At 39.5% G+C, this 14803-nt stretch overlaps 1 protein-coding gene across 3 annotated transcripts in view; it reads left to right on the top strand.

The window, feature by feature from the left end:
• Window positions 1–14803, top strand: part of LOC117957456 (meiosis inhibitor protein 1) — a 54574-nt gene that overhangs the window by 12248 nt on the left and 27523 nt on the right. For all 3 annotated transcript variants that reach the window (XM_034893204.1, XM_034893205.1, XM_034893203.1), the window contains exons 8-18: window positions 211–377; window positions 1557–1671; window positions 2159–2278; window positions 4652–4751; window positions 7512–7646; window positions 7724–7838; window positions 8362–8453; window positions 10011–10158; window positions 10604–10715; window positions 12549–12609; window positions 13484–13581. In XM_034893204.1, coding sequence (XP_034749095.1) covers window positions 211–377; window positions 1557–1671; window positions 2159–2278; window positions 4652–4751; window positions 7512–7646; window positions 7724–7838; window positions 8362–8453; window positions 10011–10158; window positions 10604–10715; window positions 12549–12609; window positions 13484–13581 — 1263 coding nt within the window. The remainder of the gene's footprint in view (window positions 1–210; window positions 378–1556; window positions 1672–2158; window positions 2279–4651; window positions 4752–7511; window positions 7647–7723; window positions 7839–8361; window positions 8454–10010; window positions 10159–10603; window positions 10716–12548; window positions 12610–13483; window positions 13582–14803) is intronic.

Below are 14803 nucleotides of genomic sequence, written 5' to 3'. Positions count from 1 at the left end.
ATCCTTTTCCCAAGATTGATTTTTTTATCATTGCAGACATTGTCTGACATCCATGCATTCATGTCTGACAAGTGCATACCATCTCAAATGTATTTTTCCCCATGTCTCTGTGTTAACGTGATAGGATTTGTTTATTTATATTTTTGATTTGCAGAATGTTGAGCTTTGTCATCAGTGTCTGTTTTTACACCAAAGTCCTTCATCTGTTAGGCCTGCTGTGGTTGTTGGTGCAGCTGGGAGAGACCGTGTCAGTTTTGATGAACAGCCCCGGCAATCAGATCATGTGCCATGAGAACCAGAACAAGAGCCAGGTCCTCTGCCAAAACCAAGAGCAACAGTCCCCTGACCAATGCCCTCTGCCTCTCATACTGAAAAAGGTCTCTGTCCAAACATCCTGTTCTCACCCCCAAGACCTTTTGACACTGCCGATAATCATAACAAGAACCACTAATCCTGGATTAATGTGCCTTTGAATAGGGGTTCAGGGAGGGTTTACCTTGGACAAATATTTGTTCTTCATGTCTGGGAAATAAATGTGCAGATTACATCTAGTTAGATTCTATCAGTTGTGACTCACATTACATCACAGCTCATGACGTTAGTGTTTTTTATGTTGCAGATCACCATTGTGTGTTGAGCTATAAAACCTGTCCATTTAACCCAATTATCACCCAAATCTAAATTATTTCCCAAAACATAATTGTAGTGTCACTTTTAGGTTTAAATCTACCACATAAATGAACTGTTTTAATCCTACATAGCTCTTGTAAAATACAGGGAATTTAGAAGGCAAAAAAAATAAAAAATAGGGCTGTGTTGTTGCAGTTGCCAAGACAAACATTAACAGTGCTACACTAAAACTAAAAAAGAAAAAAACATGAAAACTCTTGCAGCTAAATCCCGAGCCAATAAGACAATCGTCTTCTCTTAGATTGTCCATTGGGTGGATTGTTATTGAAACATGTGGTCATATACTGTACACTTTGTCCATCTCAGGTTTAATGGAAAATGTTGGGCTCATTTTTAGATTCAGTGTACCTTAGTAAGTTCCAACACATAGTGTAGATCCCATTAACCTCACTCATAAAGACAAGACAGATCAGTAATGTTATATAATAACACATAATTGTAATGTTGATATTTTTCCTCCCCCAATGCTGGATGCTAGACTGGGATAGATAATATGACAATTAACCATTTCTTCTTGGCTTAGACATTTCTTAAAGTAGTTTAGATGGGCCAGAAATCATGTAAATCTGACAAATATAAAAAAGAAGCTAATTCTGATCATTCATGCTTCTAATTGCATGTACATGCAGGGTCATGGTGCTGATGTTTGACAGACTTTGACACATTCATAGACTAAGATAACAAACAGTCAGAGCATAGACAGTGTCCTGACGATGAGAGACAGACAGTTGGCAAAATACTGTTTATCTACTATCTCATCAGAAGCAACCGAAGAACAAAGAAACCGTACTTTCTGTATATTAACTCTATGGAATTGCCATGTGTCTTAAATGATTGGCGTATTCTAATAAGCCATTTTTTTCCAGTTGCTGTTGAGTGGTGATGAGACGTTGCAGGCGACCAGTGCTAGGTGTATTGCATCCATCCTGGTTCATTCTCCGACTCAGTGCAGTGCTCCCTTCATCAAGGCTGACGTACCTGGTGATATGCACACAAAGACACAGTGGCTGGGACATTGTAGCTATATAAGCTGTTTGTGATTTGTCTTCTGCAAATACTTTCCTCTGCCTTCGTCTACATTCCCTTTTGACTCCCTCTCTGTGTCTAAGTCTTTATTATTTCTCTTGTTGTGTCACTGTGTATCTCCCTTTCTTCCTGTTAGTCTTTGATGCTTTCTCCTCGGTTTTGCATCTCTCTTTAGCGCTGTAGGGGTTCTCATTGTGTTTTTTTCTTGCATCAGACTTTAAGAATATGATTTTAAAAAGAATATTACCATAATTTTTTGTTTTTCATTGGGCTAAATTTGGATGAAACATTACACCCTGTTTTGAAAGTAGTATTATGATGCTACTGAAGAGTATTATAGTGTAGTAACATTAATCCCTGTTCTCTCTTTCTCTCCCGACTTTATTTCTTTAGCTCTTCACACAAGTTCTCTTTTTCTCTCCATCTCTCTTTTTCCGTATAGAGTTTCTGTTTGACCGTCTGGCCAGTAGCAATAGTGAGGTTCTGCTGTGGTCTGCCTATAGCTGTTTGGTGTTACTGACCAACGACCCACTCTTCTTCTCCCAGTGTCACTCTGTCTATGGTGAGCGAGTTTAGACAGATCAGAAACATTCCCGAGGAGCGATCGTCTCATCTCGGTTTTTTTGGTGACAGTGTCACTGTAGATATTCAGTTTTGGGTTGCGTGGTATATTGCTTGACATCTGAAAATAATTGCTGATGGACAATTGATGGAAAGACGGTGACAGTTTCTGCCTCATACTTCATCCAGACTTCATACATCACAGTTTGAGTTTTTAGGCATCTGCTACGAGCACCACAGTTACATTACTATTAGGGCTGGGCGATATGCAGAAAATCAGATAAAAAAGTATTTTGACCACATACCTCAATGTGGATGTTGTGACAATATTGTAGGGTTAACAATTGGTGCTTTAACAAAATAGCTTCACAATTGCATTTTAGATAAATAATCATGAATAATGTGGATATAATGACTAAGTGGGTAAAGACAAGTAATAGCCTAGACAGCTAAAACAATCTGGTAAATTCAGAAAATGACATCACTTTATTGTAATGCAGCCTTTAAAACCAGCAAAAGACAAAACTTGAAGGTCCCATGGCATTAAAATTTCACTTTATGAGGTTTTTTAACATTAATGTGCGTTCCACCAGCCTGCCTATGGTCCCCCAGTGGCTTGAAAAAGCAATAGGTGTAAACCAAGCCCTTGGTATCCTGCTCTGCCTTTGAGAAAATGAAAGCTCAGATGGGCCCATCTGGAGTCTAACTCTTTATGAGGTCATAAGTGGCAAGGTTACCTCCCCTTTCTCTGCTTTGCCCACCCAGAGAATTTGGCTCACCCATGAGAGAGACATCATGGCTTTCAAATGGGCAAAGTGGCAGTTGGTTAATACCACACCCCCAGCCTCCAACTAGTCCCCCCCCCTCTCCTCAAAAGTCACAGACTCAAATATGGCACATACTAAGGAAAGCTCATTGTGGGACTGTTTCTAGTGGCTGTAATTCTGCACCAAGGCTGAATTTTGGGAAAGAGACTTCAGATACAGTATTAGGGGACCACTAAGGTCTATATAAAAGAGACTTCAGATACAGTATTAGGGACCACTAAGGTCTATATAAAAGAGACTTCAGACACAGTATTAGGGGACCACTAAGGTCTATATAAAAGAGACTTCAGAAACAGTATTAGGGGACCACTAAGGTCTATATAAAAGAGACTTCAGACACAGTATTAGGGGACCACTAAGGTCTATACAAAAGAGACTTCAGACACAGTATTAGGGGACCACTAAGGTCTATATAAAAGAGACTTCAGATACAGTATTAGGGGACCACTGAGGTCTGTATAAAAGAGACTTCAGATACGGTATTAGGGGACCACTAAGGTCTATACAAAAGAGACTTCAGATACAGTATTAGGGTACCACTAAGGTCTGTATAAAAGAGACTTCAGATACGGTATTAGGGGACCACTAAGGTCTATACAAAAGAGACTTCAGATACGGTATTAGGGGACCACTAAGGTCTATACAAAAGAGACTTCAGATACAGTATTAGGGGACCACTAAGGTCTGTATAAAAGAGACTTCAGAAACAGTATTAGGGGACCACTGAGGTCTATATAAAAGAGACTTCAGATACGGTATTAAGGGACTATTAAGGCCTATTTAAAAGCATCCAAAGAGCACTATGTCATGGGACCTTTAAGCCTTTACGATATTACGATATTTAAAATCTAAGATGACATTTAGTCTCATATCACAATATTGATGTAACAGCAATATATTGCCCAGCTCTAATTAATATACAGCTACTTTAGACTGTGTTATTAATTAGACTGATAGTGCTATTGAAACTATTTATAATAGACAGCATGTTAGACTAAATTGCCACAGAGACTAGTAGTAATCACAAAATTGAATTCTTATTTTGCATCCCTAAGACAAATCGTAATGAATATTGTTAGGACACACAGATGCATTTTTGTTTGTGTGCCTTTGGTGTTTTCCATTACAGCAGATTATATGTTTGTTCTTAAATACTGCAGCACTTCATCGTCACCCCAGAGAATTTGTTTGAAAAACACTTGCAGTGCAAACTTAATTTATTAGTACACAGGATATCTGGTGTTACAATTCTCTGTGCTATTAAGTCCTTGCTCTAGCTCAGTATAAACATGGGATTGTTACAGCAGATTCTCTGTAGCCATAAATTACAAAATGTACCACTGTCACTGTGTGTTTGACGCGTGTGTGTGAGTGTGTGTGTGTGTGTTCTTACTTTGTAAAGTATTACATTAATGAGCATGGTGCTTCTTTCGATGCAGAAAGGAGTTGTGGCCTGTGGTGTCGTACAGTCTGAGCAAGCTTAGACAAATGTGTCTTTGTCTGTCTGATCATGTATTTCTTTGTCAATGAGTGTGTTTGTGTGTTAGGTATTGAGTCCCTGGTGCGCAGTGTGAAGGAGGCTCTGCAGCTGACCAACTTGGAAGTGCCGAAACAAGGTTTGCTGCTCCTTACTGAGATACTGGAAAGGTGAGATTGGTCTGTAATGTTGAGTTTTTTTGTGTGTTTTTTTTTAGTTGTCTGACTGCCTAAATGATTTCCCTGCACTGTTCCCACTTGCAGCTCCCTTGAAACATTACTGCACTGAGCATCTTTGTGTACTGACTTAAAATTATGTCCCGACTACACCTCAGCTTCTCTGCACTTCCAACAAAGCACTGTCACATTACAGGAGTATAGACAGAGCTGCAGCCAATAAAAATAGTTATGCTTTGGTTAGGCATAGTAGTTAGCTGCAGCTGTTAGATGCTGTCAAGACCTCTTACAGTTCATTCATATTCTGTCTTTATACTATATATAGCCCACTGGACTCGGAAGAAATATTTGTTATTGCTTTGAACTGCAGTTATAACAAAGCTAGTATTTGTAAAGCGTTTGCATGTTAATATCACCAAAACAACACACAATAATGCTCATGGTTCTTTTACACCGCTGTTATATTTGTACAAACACTCAACAGCATGTACAACTTCAGCTACATTGACACAGAGCTTCAACCTCCTGTAAAACATTGTAAATATGGTGCTCTGGAAAGTTTAATTTTATTAGAAATAGCTGCCGGCTGGTTTGCAGATGAAAATATATCACAAGCCAGTAAAACACTGTCATATTTCTGCAAGGTTGACATCATTTTAATGGAATGTTCCCTCGTCACATGGCAATGATACAAGGGATAAGAGATTTCCAATGGCAAGGGCAATTTGTCCTTTACACTGCGTGGAACAGTATAAAAAGTAGCCACCACCAGAGCTTTTAAATGCTGAACAAGCTAAACTGTGTGAGAGGACCAGTGTAAACTTGTCCATTAACAGTGCATATGTGTGATTGAGTGCTTTTGTGTTTGTGTGTGTACATGCTTGTCTGCAGCTGTTTTTGTGTGTGATGTTAAACTGTGTGTGTGTGTATGTGTGTGAGCATTTGTTATTCAGGATGTTTTATGTGACTACTGTTGTGATAACGGAGCCAGTCCACAACTGTTGTAGTGCCGCCTCATAGACCAGAGACAATACTCTGGTGATCTTTGTGACATCAGTAGGTTGTTACTATTTGTTCATTATGTGTCCCTGCACCAAAAGAGAGAAAATAAGTGTTAGTGTGTAAGTGAGTGAGACATATTACAGTGAGGGTTCATTGCAACTTTGCTAACAGTCACTGCAAATATTGCCACGTTATTATTAGGGGTGATCCGAGTACCCGGCTGAAACGAGTATCCGGTACGGATAAAGCACTTTTGCCGAGTACAAGTATTATACGAGTAATATGGGTCAATATCCGTGCTCGGATTGAATACAACTCCTCAACTGGCCGTGCAGCGTTCTGTGATAATCACAGCGCCCCCCCCCCGCCTACAAACCCGCCCGGATCAATCACACACACACACAGAACACGGAGAAATGCGCTCCCTCGGCCTCTCTCTGTCTCTCTCTCTCTCTCTCTCTCTTTCTCTCTCTCTCTCTCTCCCGCTCCGTCAGTCAATCGGGTCTGCGGATCTGTTCCGTTAACGTTTAGGGTTTCTTCAGCTTCAGGTTTGTTTTTAACTTTGGTTTGTAGTATTTACATATTAACCAGTAGATCTCTGGTGAACGTGGGCTTCAGACAAGCTGCTCGGTTTAAATGAAACTCCCGTTGCGTCTCTGCCATCGGAGATCTGACCACTTCCGGTTTAGGCCCCGCCCAGTCCGAGTACGGATACGGATACAGATAATTCATGTGGTAAACAGATACAGATAATGCTGTACTCGCTCATTCCTAGTTATTATATACGGTGTTATGGATAAATCAGGCAAACAGACAGACTGTCAGCTTTTTGATGGGCCTATATTAACATCAGAAACCCATATCAGCAAAAATTCTTTCCTTTCTCTGTACTTTTGGCATAGTTCTCACTGACTCATCTAATATCCACAGTACCATTTTAACTATCTTTATATTTGATTATTTGCTTACAACAGAGATCCAGTGGAATTTATCAGAGATGCCCAATTCAATTAGTCTGGCTTTTACCAGACCAAGCCAAGCGCAATAGATTTGAAATTGAGCATTGGTCTGGGGAGTCTGTAGACTGGCTAAACCCCGCCCACTCTGCTGTCGATTTAATTTTTACTTGACTGTGACGTAGAAGCGACAGCGGCATCAACGGGTTTGCTGCGCTTTGGTGGTGTCCAATGTGAGGAGATTGCAGAGTTGTAGCTCATAACACGTCATACGTCATACAGAAGTCTCTCGTTAGCATCTTATATGCTACTTGTCCAGAGGGAAGCATGCGCAACTCACAGCTTTACTCGTTGCAAAGTGACGCATGCGCAACTCAAATCTGCACTCGCCTCACATTGGGCAGTGACAGGTGGCGTTAGATGGCTGCTATGTTGAATGTAAACAAGAAGCTGATTGGTCGCTTGTCTATCGTCATCTTGTTAAACCCGCCAATAGCGCACCAGGTAGATAAGCCACTTTGTGATTGGTTCCCGCAAAATTGTGAACTGAAGCAGGAGAATTAAACATGCAGGTTTCCAACATGAGCTGCTGGGCAAAATCAAATCGCCGGCAGAGTGGGCGGGGCTTATCCAGTCTTTGTTTTACTGCTTACTCTAGGATCTGTTCTTCTAGCTGCTGGCAACAATTTAATAATTATGCTTGTATTGTATTATATCGCATTCATTTCTGAGACAATTTATAGTATGGTAAAATTTGGAATCGTTACAGCACTAGTGTGTTTGTGTGTGTATACAGGCAGCCCCCAAGCGAGCGTCTGTTCCCCAGTGGTCCAGGGTTTGTGGCAGTTTCAGAGGCTGTGATGGGTGGAGTCTCATCTTCCTGCCTGCTAGTAGCCACACAGGCTGCCAACGCTGCTGCTGCTCTGTTCAGGTATGCACAAACACATATATATATTATAGTCAGATGCTTCCTTTGTATAAACTGCTGCCACTCTCTGTATCTTCCAGACTGAACCACCAGTCTAGACCAGTCCAGTACGGAAAGATAGAGGGAGTAATTGAGGCTATCACTAACAGATTCTCTGAGCTACCCCTACCCTCACCTGCTCATCGTCGAAGCTCTGTGAGTTTGATTGATCACGTAGTGATTGACATGTTCGGTCAAAAGAAATTTCATTGTTCTATAAAGAAATGAATTTCTTTTTTTCTTTTTTTAGCTGTCCCTCATTGCTGCCTTCTTTTTCAGACTGGAACGTCCCACTTGTTGTAGGGACAGTGGGACACTGTCAGCAAAATATGTTTGGTTGGCATGTATTCATGTTCCAACTTAAATAATAAATGTATTTCATATTAATCACACTGAGGCACAATACAGATTTGTCTTTATAGTTGTTATAGTCTTAATAGTTACAATGTTAATGGGACACACTGTCAGTGATTTCAGGGATTTCTCTGTGTCTTGTTTAATGGAGAAGTTTCCATATTTTTAAAAAATATGTTAAGGAAATATGTTTGCATGAAGTGTTTTTATAAGATGAATATTTTATTTGTGATGTGACATGATTTGCTTTTCTCATCCTCCACAACTGTTCTCATCTTGTTTCTTTTGTTTTTTTCCCCTCCTATCTTTCTCTGTTATCCTCCAGAGGAGTTTGAACAGGTCAGACCCCAACAACCAGGTTTCCAGGTCCGAAGAATTTCTGCTCCAGGCCCTGATCAGTTTTCAGGCTGCCTGCAGGTCAGCACGTTGTCCAGTCACATGTTCAGGGAGTTTAATGGATTCAGTGGGACAGTATGAGTGAATAAACTGATTCACTAATGTATAGACAAAGTGTTTAATCTTAGGTTGTTTTTTATTCTTTGGTAATCAATCCTACACTTAAATCCATCTATCTTATGTTTTAAAGGTTTGTTTTGTCATATTGCAGTAACTATATGTAACTTTTAAATGTTTTTGAAACTTTAATTTGTCATTTGATGATCATAAATGACCTGTAAAAGCAAATGACACAGTGAAAAGTACGCTATTTTTTATATATATATTTTTTTGCCTTTGCCTGGGTCCGATTTTTCCCACAAAATCACGAAAATGGTTTACGGCAGGCAGAATGGCTCTACAGTAACACATTTTGATGGTTGCCAGATTTTGCTGGAACACCGAAAAAGCCTGTGTTTGGGAGTATCCAGCCAGGTAAAAGGTAGCAGGAGATTTGTTCATATAGGCCTATTTATTTTAATAAATTATTTTATTATTTTAAATTAATTTTAATTTTATTTTAGAAGTTATTTGTTGTAGTTATGGCTGATACTGGGGCCACACCATCACAGAAAAAAGGAAAATAAACGAAGAATAACTAAAAGCTAAAAGGGAGAGAGACAAACGACGGGCGAAAACCCGTAGCAAACTTGTTATGGCTTTTTGAACAGATGGAGACAATTACAGGATTGTAAATGATTCCATATCGACCCCGAATTGGCCCTTAGGTATGTAATATATGTAATTCACTCATAAAATAGCTTTACAATTTACCATGTGGTTGTACGTCTGTAGCCTATTTTAAATTACGTCCCAGTCTTTTTGTTAGCCTACTAATTTCATTTTGTCCCGTACTGTACTTTTATATATCGGCCTTGGGTTTCATTAAATACCCTATATAAATCTAAGTTATTACGTTGGTTGCTACAACAAACTCTTAATGTTTTGGCTCGTGACACAGTGACAGTGATACCCGGTTTAGATCACAAAACATCCAAAGTAGGCTCGGTTACCGTATGCACTCAAAATGCAAGATGCATCTGTAACGTATTATCTTATTGTAACTGAATGATTTTATGTCCAACAAAAACATTCATCGCAACAATATTACCTACCGGTAACTGTATTTCAGTTACACAGTGTACAGCATCGCAAATAAAGATCTTTACAACTGCAAGTGTTATATCACTATCGTTTTCATCCAGAGTGGCTGCTAGAATCACCACAAAAAGAAAGTTACAAATAGCCACTTTAACTATAGAGAGATATCAACTTGCTCTGATAGACTTAATTCAAGTATTGCATTAAATCAAGTATTAATTAGTTTTTTGCCAAATGTGAATATTAGTGGAGCCATCCAAATTAATATTTTCTGTCTACCAGCAGAATGTTTTACTTGACATTTAGATGAGGAAACATAGTGAAATCGTTGGTATGCTTGTGTACAGGAAGTATTTCTTGTATCCTTATGTAATGTTGGTATGTACTGTATGTGATTGAGTAAGGGTGTTTGCGGTTCTTTGTGTTTCTGTGTCAAAGGTTGGCTGAGGAGTGTGCATCGGAGCCTGTTCTGAAGGAAAACACGTTCACAGCTCCATCTAAACACAGCTGTGCTCAGGACCCACTGGAGTCTCTGTGTCAGTGTCTGCTGCGCTGCTGCGACTCCGTCTGGATACCCACCGTCATTGTGAGAGCTGGAAGCGCGCACACACACACATCCAATTCATCATATTCGCATCTAAACCTTCAATCTTTATGTCAGAAACACACACTTGTAACCAAACACTTGGGGAAATTATGCATTTTGAATTTGTCACATCTCTTTTCTGAGAAATAGGGGACAATGATTGTCTTGCTCTGTCTGGCTGTTTCTCTAAATTACTATATTAATAAGCGCAGCCACACATCCTCTGTCTTCATTAGTTCCATGTACCTCTGCTGTAGTGCTAGTAATTGTTTTATTTGTTGTTTTGTTCTATCAAAAATAATCAATCAAACAAGAAGAAATTGTGGAAGAAATGTTTTTGTTTTGGTCTGTAATATCCTGTGTGTGTGTGTGTGTGTGTGTGTGTGTGTGTGTGTGTGTGTGTGTGTGTGTGTGTGTGTGTGTGTGTGTGTGTGTGCGCACGCAGAAGGTGTGTGAGCATTCACCCAACCCTCAGATACTGCAGTACTTCTACTCCATCCTATCCTCCCAGTTCACCCTGCTTCCATCTCTCATCTTTGTCTTTGCAAATAAGCTAGGTGAGTTGGCTCAATATCAATCATCTCGTGATTAGATTTAATATATGAACTCAGTGCTGACTAGCAACAGCACAACACATGTAATTTGTTTGATAAAGTCGAGGAATACAAAACTGAAAACAGAAAAATATGTTATTTCAGGATTTAAAATATTTACAATATATATCATTGATATTTAAATGTAAATCCAAAGTGTTAAATGTTCAAATTCACTGTACAATCACTAATCCCTACAAGATTTGCTTTAAATTCTGACATTGATTATAGGATATAAGTGAACTATTTCACTACTTGCTTTTGTTTTTAAACAGGCCTAGTGAATAATATAACACATCTCCATGTAGTTTTTTATGCACACAGATTTTGTTAAACAAGCAACTTAATAAAACGAGATAAGACTTTTGGTGGACACATTTCCGTGTTTTAGGATGATGTAGGATGATAAGTGTCAGAAGGTGAAAGAAAATACTTGTCTGTTTGATGTCAGTGGTAAACTGCAAATTTAAAGATGAAGTTTTGGCGGTCCCGGATAGCTCAGTTGGTAGATTAGGCGCCCATATGTAGAGGTTAACTCCTCAACGCAGCGGGCCCAGGTTTGGCTCTAACCTGCAGTCCTTTGCTGAATGTCATTCCCACTCTCTCTCCCCCCTTTCATGTCTTTAGCTGTCCTGTCAATATAAAGGCTGAAAATGCCCAAAATGTAATCTTAAAAAAAAAGAAAAAGATAAACTTCTGTTCTGCTGGTACAGGGAAGGCCACACAGCTCTTGTTTTTTAATTAGCCCCACCTTTTATGTCTCGTTACTGATGGCTTCACACATACCGCCGCTGGTCTTACTGGTAGCATACAGCGCCAGCCCATACCGCTGTGAAGCTAGAGTCCACAGGGTTGGAATAAAAGGCACAACTACACTAAGAAAACATATTTCTTAACAAGCCTACTCTTTAAATGCAGGTTTGGCAATTAAGTACCTTGCTTCTCATACATTTAGTTTAAAGCCTTAAATGTCTGACTTGATTAAATAAGCAGAAGCAGTTATACTGTGAAGCTCAGCTCCCAGCCAATCGTACAATTTTAGAGCAGTAAACTTCATTTAATTATCACATAATAGATTGTGTTCTCTGAACCACTGACCCTTTTTGTTAGGTTATTTTAATTAAACTAAAATCAATTTTATGCAGTTTAAAGAAACTGCAATGGAAACAGTGGGTTCTGCTCTCATCAGAAATTCTGCTAAATGCCTGAATATTGACTTGATGAAATTTCATATCGCTGTAGTGGGAAAACTAAGCAATCTGTCCAAACCTGGCAGTCCACATGCTGAGCCTCAGTTATTGACAGAAAAAAACACTTTGCCTTGGGGGTCCAGGCAAGCCAGTTTGGTGGCATTAAAAAGAAACCTTTTTTAAGCTTTATATTTACACCGCAAGTGATTAACAAGCAGAATGGAAATGTCCTGCTGTGGCTTGGCATCGGTCCACAAGAGAGAGTTAGTAACGTTATGGAATTAAAACTTCCCTCTAATAAGAGGTGCTCTCTCTCCCTGCACCATTCAATTAGCCAAGACATTAACTACAGCTTTACGATATAGCTTTATTTTCCATAGAATAAAAAAGGACTGCTGTCCAATTACCTACAATATGGCCAAATGATGAGCTTTTCCCCCGATCCTTCAGTTTAGAATATTGTATGCGTGTGTGTTTCTACTGTGTAACTTTTGTATAGAAAAGTGTTAAATATAACTATTATTTTTGTTACCATCTTTCTCCGCTTCCTTATTTCTTACTGTCTCATCCTGTCTTTATTTTGCTCTTCACCTCCTCTTCCCTCCAGCGTCCTCTGGTTTCTACAGGCTGCCTCTGGAACACAAAGGGCTCCTCTGTGCAGGAAACAGGTACGGTGTAACCTGAGGACAAACACATACACACATACATACCACAACAATTAACAAAGCACTGCTGTCTAAAAAGTGTAGCTGTGTGTATCTGTGTGTGTGTGTGTGTGTGTGTGTGTGTGTGTGTGTGTGTGTGTGTGTGTGTGTGTGTGTGTGTGTGTGTGTGTGTGTGTGTGTGTGTGTGTGTGTGTGTGTGTGTGTGTGTGTGTGTGTGTGTTAAACCGTGGTGGTTCAGAAAGTTCAGTTTGTCATTCCCTGTCGGAGCACACTCAACTTGATTATCCTGAAGGAAATTTGATGTGCAGCAGGCATCATATCAATCACATCAAGGACCCCCGACAAACATAAAATATTGACAGCACGATAAAGGCAACCAGCACAGAAAATTCCACACCATGAATGAAAACAAAGTACACCTGCCACACTGAACCGACTGGGTCACTCTGTCTAATTTTTTCTAATAAGCCAGTGTCTTCTCAGCAGTGTGTCGGTCTCAGGCCAATTGATCTGCAGCTTCAAAGCAGCAGATTGTGTGTGTGTGTGTGTGTGTGTGTGTGTGTTTATGTGTGTTGTTGTTGTTGTTTTTGTGATGTTAGAAACGTGGTTGAATAGTCCGTAAGCATTAGGCCCACCTGCTCCGAAACTGAACCATGTTTGCACTGTGCCTGTGTTTCATATTTGAACGGACTAGGTGAAGGCACATCTTGTCCTGTGTCTCATAGTTCACTCTTTGTTGTTTTGTCCGTGCATTGATAGGATTTGTGCCCTGCTTTTTCTCAGGTGGCCTTATTCCCTTTTTTATTTCTGCTCTCTTTCGGCTGTCTGTGTATCTTCTATTTGACTATGCATTTCTCCCTCTTACCAATTCTTTCAGGCACCCACATCTGAATACATCTTGCTGTGGTTTTCTACAGAAACTCAGTATGTGTCTGCTTTCCCAGTCAGACCCTGCTTCTGGCTCCTGTCAGTCTGGTATGCAAATACACACACACCTGCACCACTCGCAGAGCTACACCAGTAAAACCCTGTTGTTACTGTCAGTTTCCAAGCAACACTGTCATGCTATAAGTCATCTCTGTCTACTGAATTGATGAACAGAACTGTTGGTATTGTTCGCCCCATTTGTTAATGTGTAAAGAAGGTCTAGGCAGTGGGTTAGTTTTACCATTAATTGTATTATCTTTTAAAAAGTGCCCATCTTAATCTCTGTGAAACCCTTTTACTTGATTGACTGTTTGTCATCGATGATTTCATTGATATTTAATAATTCGGTCTAGAGGTTAGTATTACTACTGAAATACTGACTTTAAAGTATTTTAGATCAAATTAAGATTCTACAACTACATCAAGCTAACTTTTTATTTAATAAATTAAACTGAAAGTTTATGGAGAAATATCATATTTATTTATCTAGAATAACTGGCAAGTTTAAATTACACTAAAAGCTTCTTACCTTTCAGGTTATTTCAGTTTCTCTTTGTTGCATGCGCTCTTTCTCTTTCCCTCTCAGGTTCACTCCCTCTCTCTCTTTTCCCTTTTATGTTCACTTTAAACGTCAATAACATTAAACAAGGTTCTCATTCTTCATAGAGAGGCCTTTTCTTTTGAGCCAAGTTTACCCTGTTCAAAGAGGGGGTGTCTCAGAACCAGCTGGGCTTACACACATTTAACAGGCAAAGCCTATGATACCATTTTAGAAACATGTTTGCAAAGGCACTAAAGACTAGTTCTAGCTAGAATTAAAGGAAGGGACCCAGATTTTTGTGTTGAATCTGTTAAAATGGCCTTGAATTAAACACTGTACTACTGTACAGTGTTTGCTCGCTGATGTTTAGTTGCAGTGTGAAAGAGCTGCTGCTCAGTTTTTTTTAAATATCAACACAGACAATGCCTTCAATTAAAGTGGTAATGCTTCTGATTATGTGAGAGATAAGTAAATGATATAAAAATAAGTAACTTAAGTGACGTTGTAAGCATTGCGTTCGCGTGTGTCTGCATGCGTGTATTTGAAAAATGGCTTGTGCGGCGCTAGACTGCTGTTTGTTCCTTCTTGTTCTGTCTGCTCTTCCTCACTTTCAACACCCTTATCTGTATGTTTCATTATCAGTCAATATATCATACATACATATACACTCACCGGCCACTTTATTAGGTACCCCATGCTAGTAACGGGTTGGACCCCCTTTTGCCTTCA

Source organism: Etheostoma cragini, chromosome 15 (genome assembly GCF_013103735.1).
Source record: "Etheostoma cragini isolate CJK2018 chromosome 15, CSU_Ecrag_1.0, whole genome shotgun sequence".
Classification (NCBI taxonomy): Eukaryota; Metazoa; Chordata; class Actinopteri; order Perciformes; family Percidae; genus Etheostoma; species Etheostoma cragini.
The sequence above is the reverse complement of the archived record's forward strand: the minus strand, read 5'-3'. Positions and strand labels throughout refer to the sequence as shown.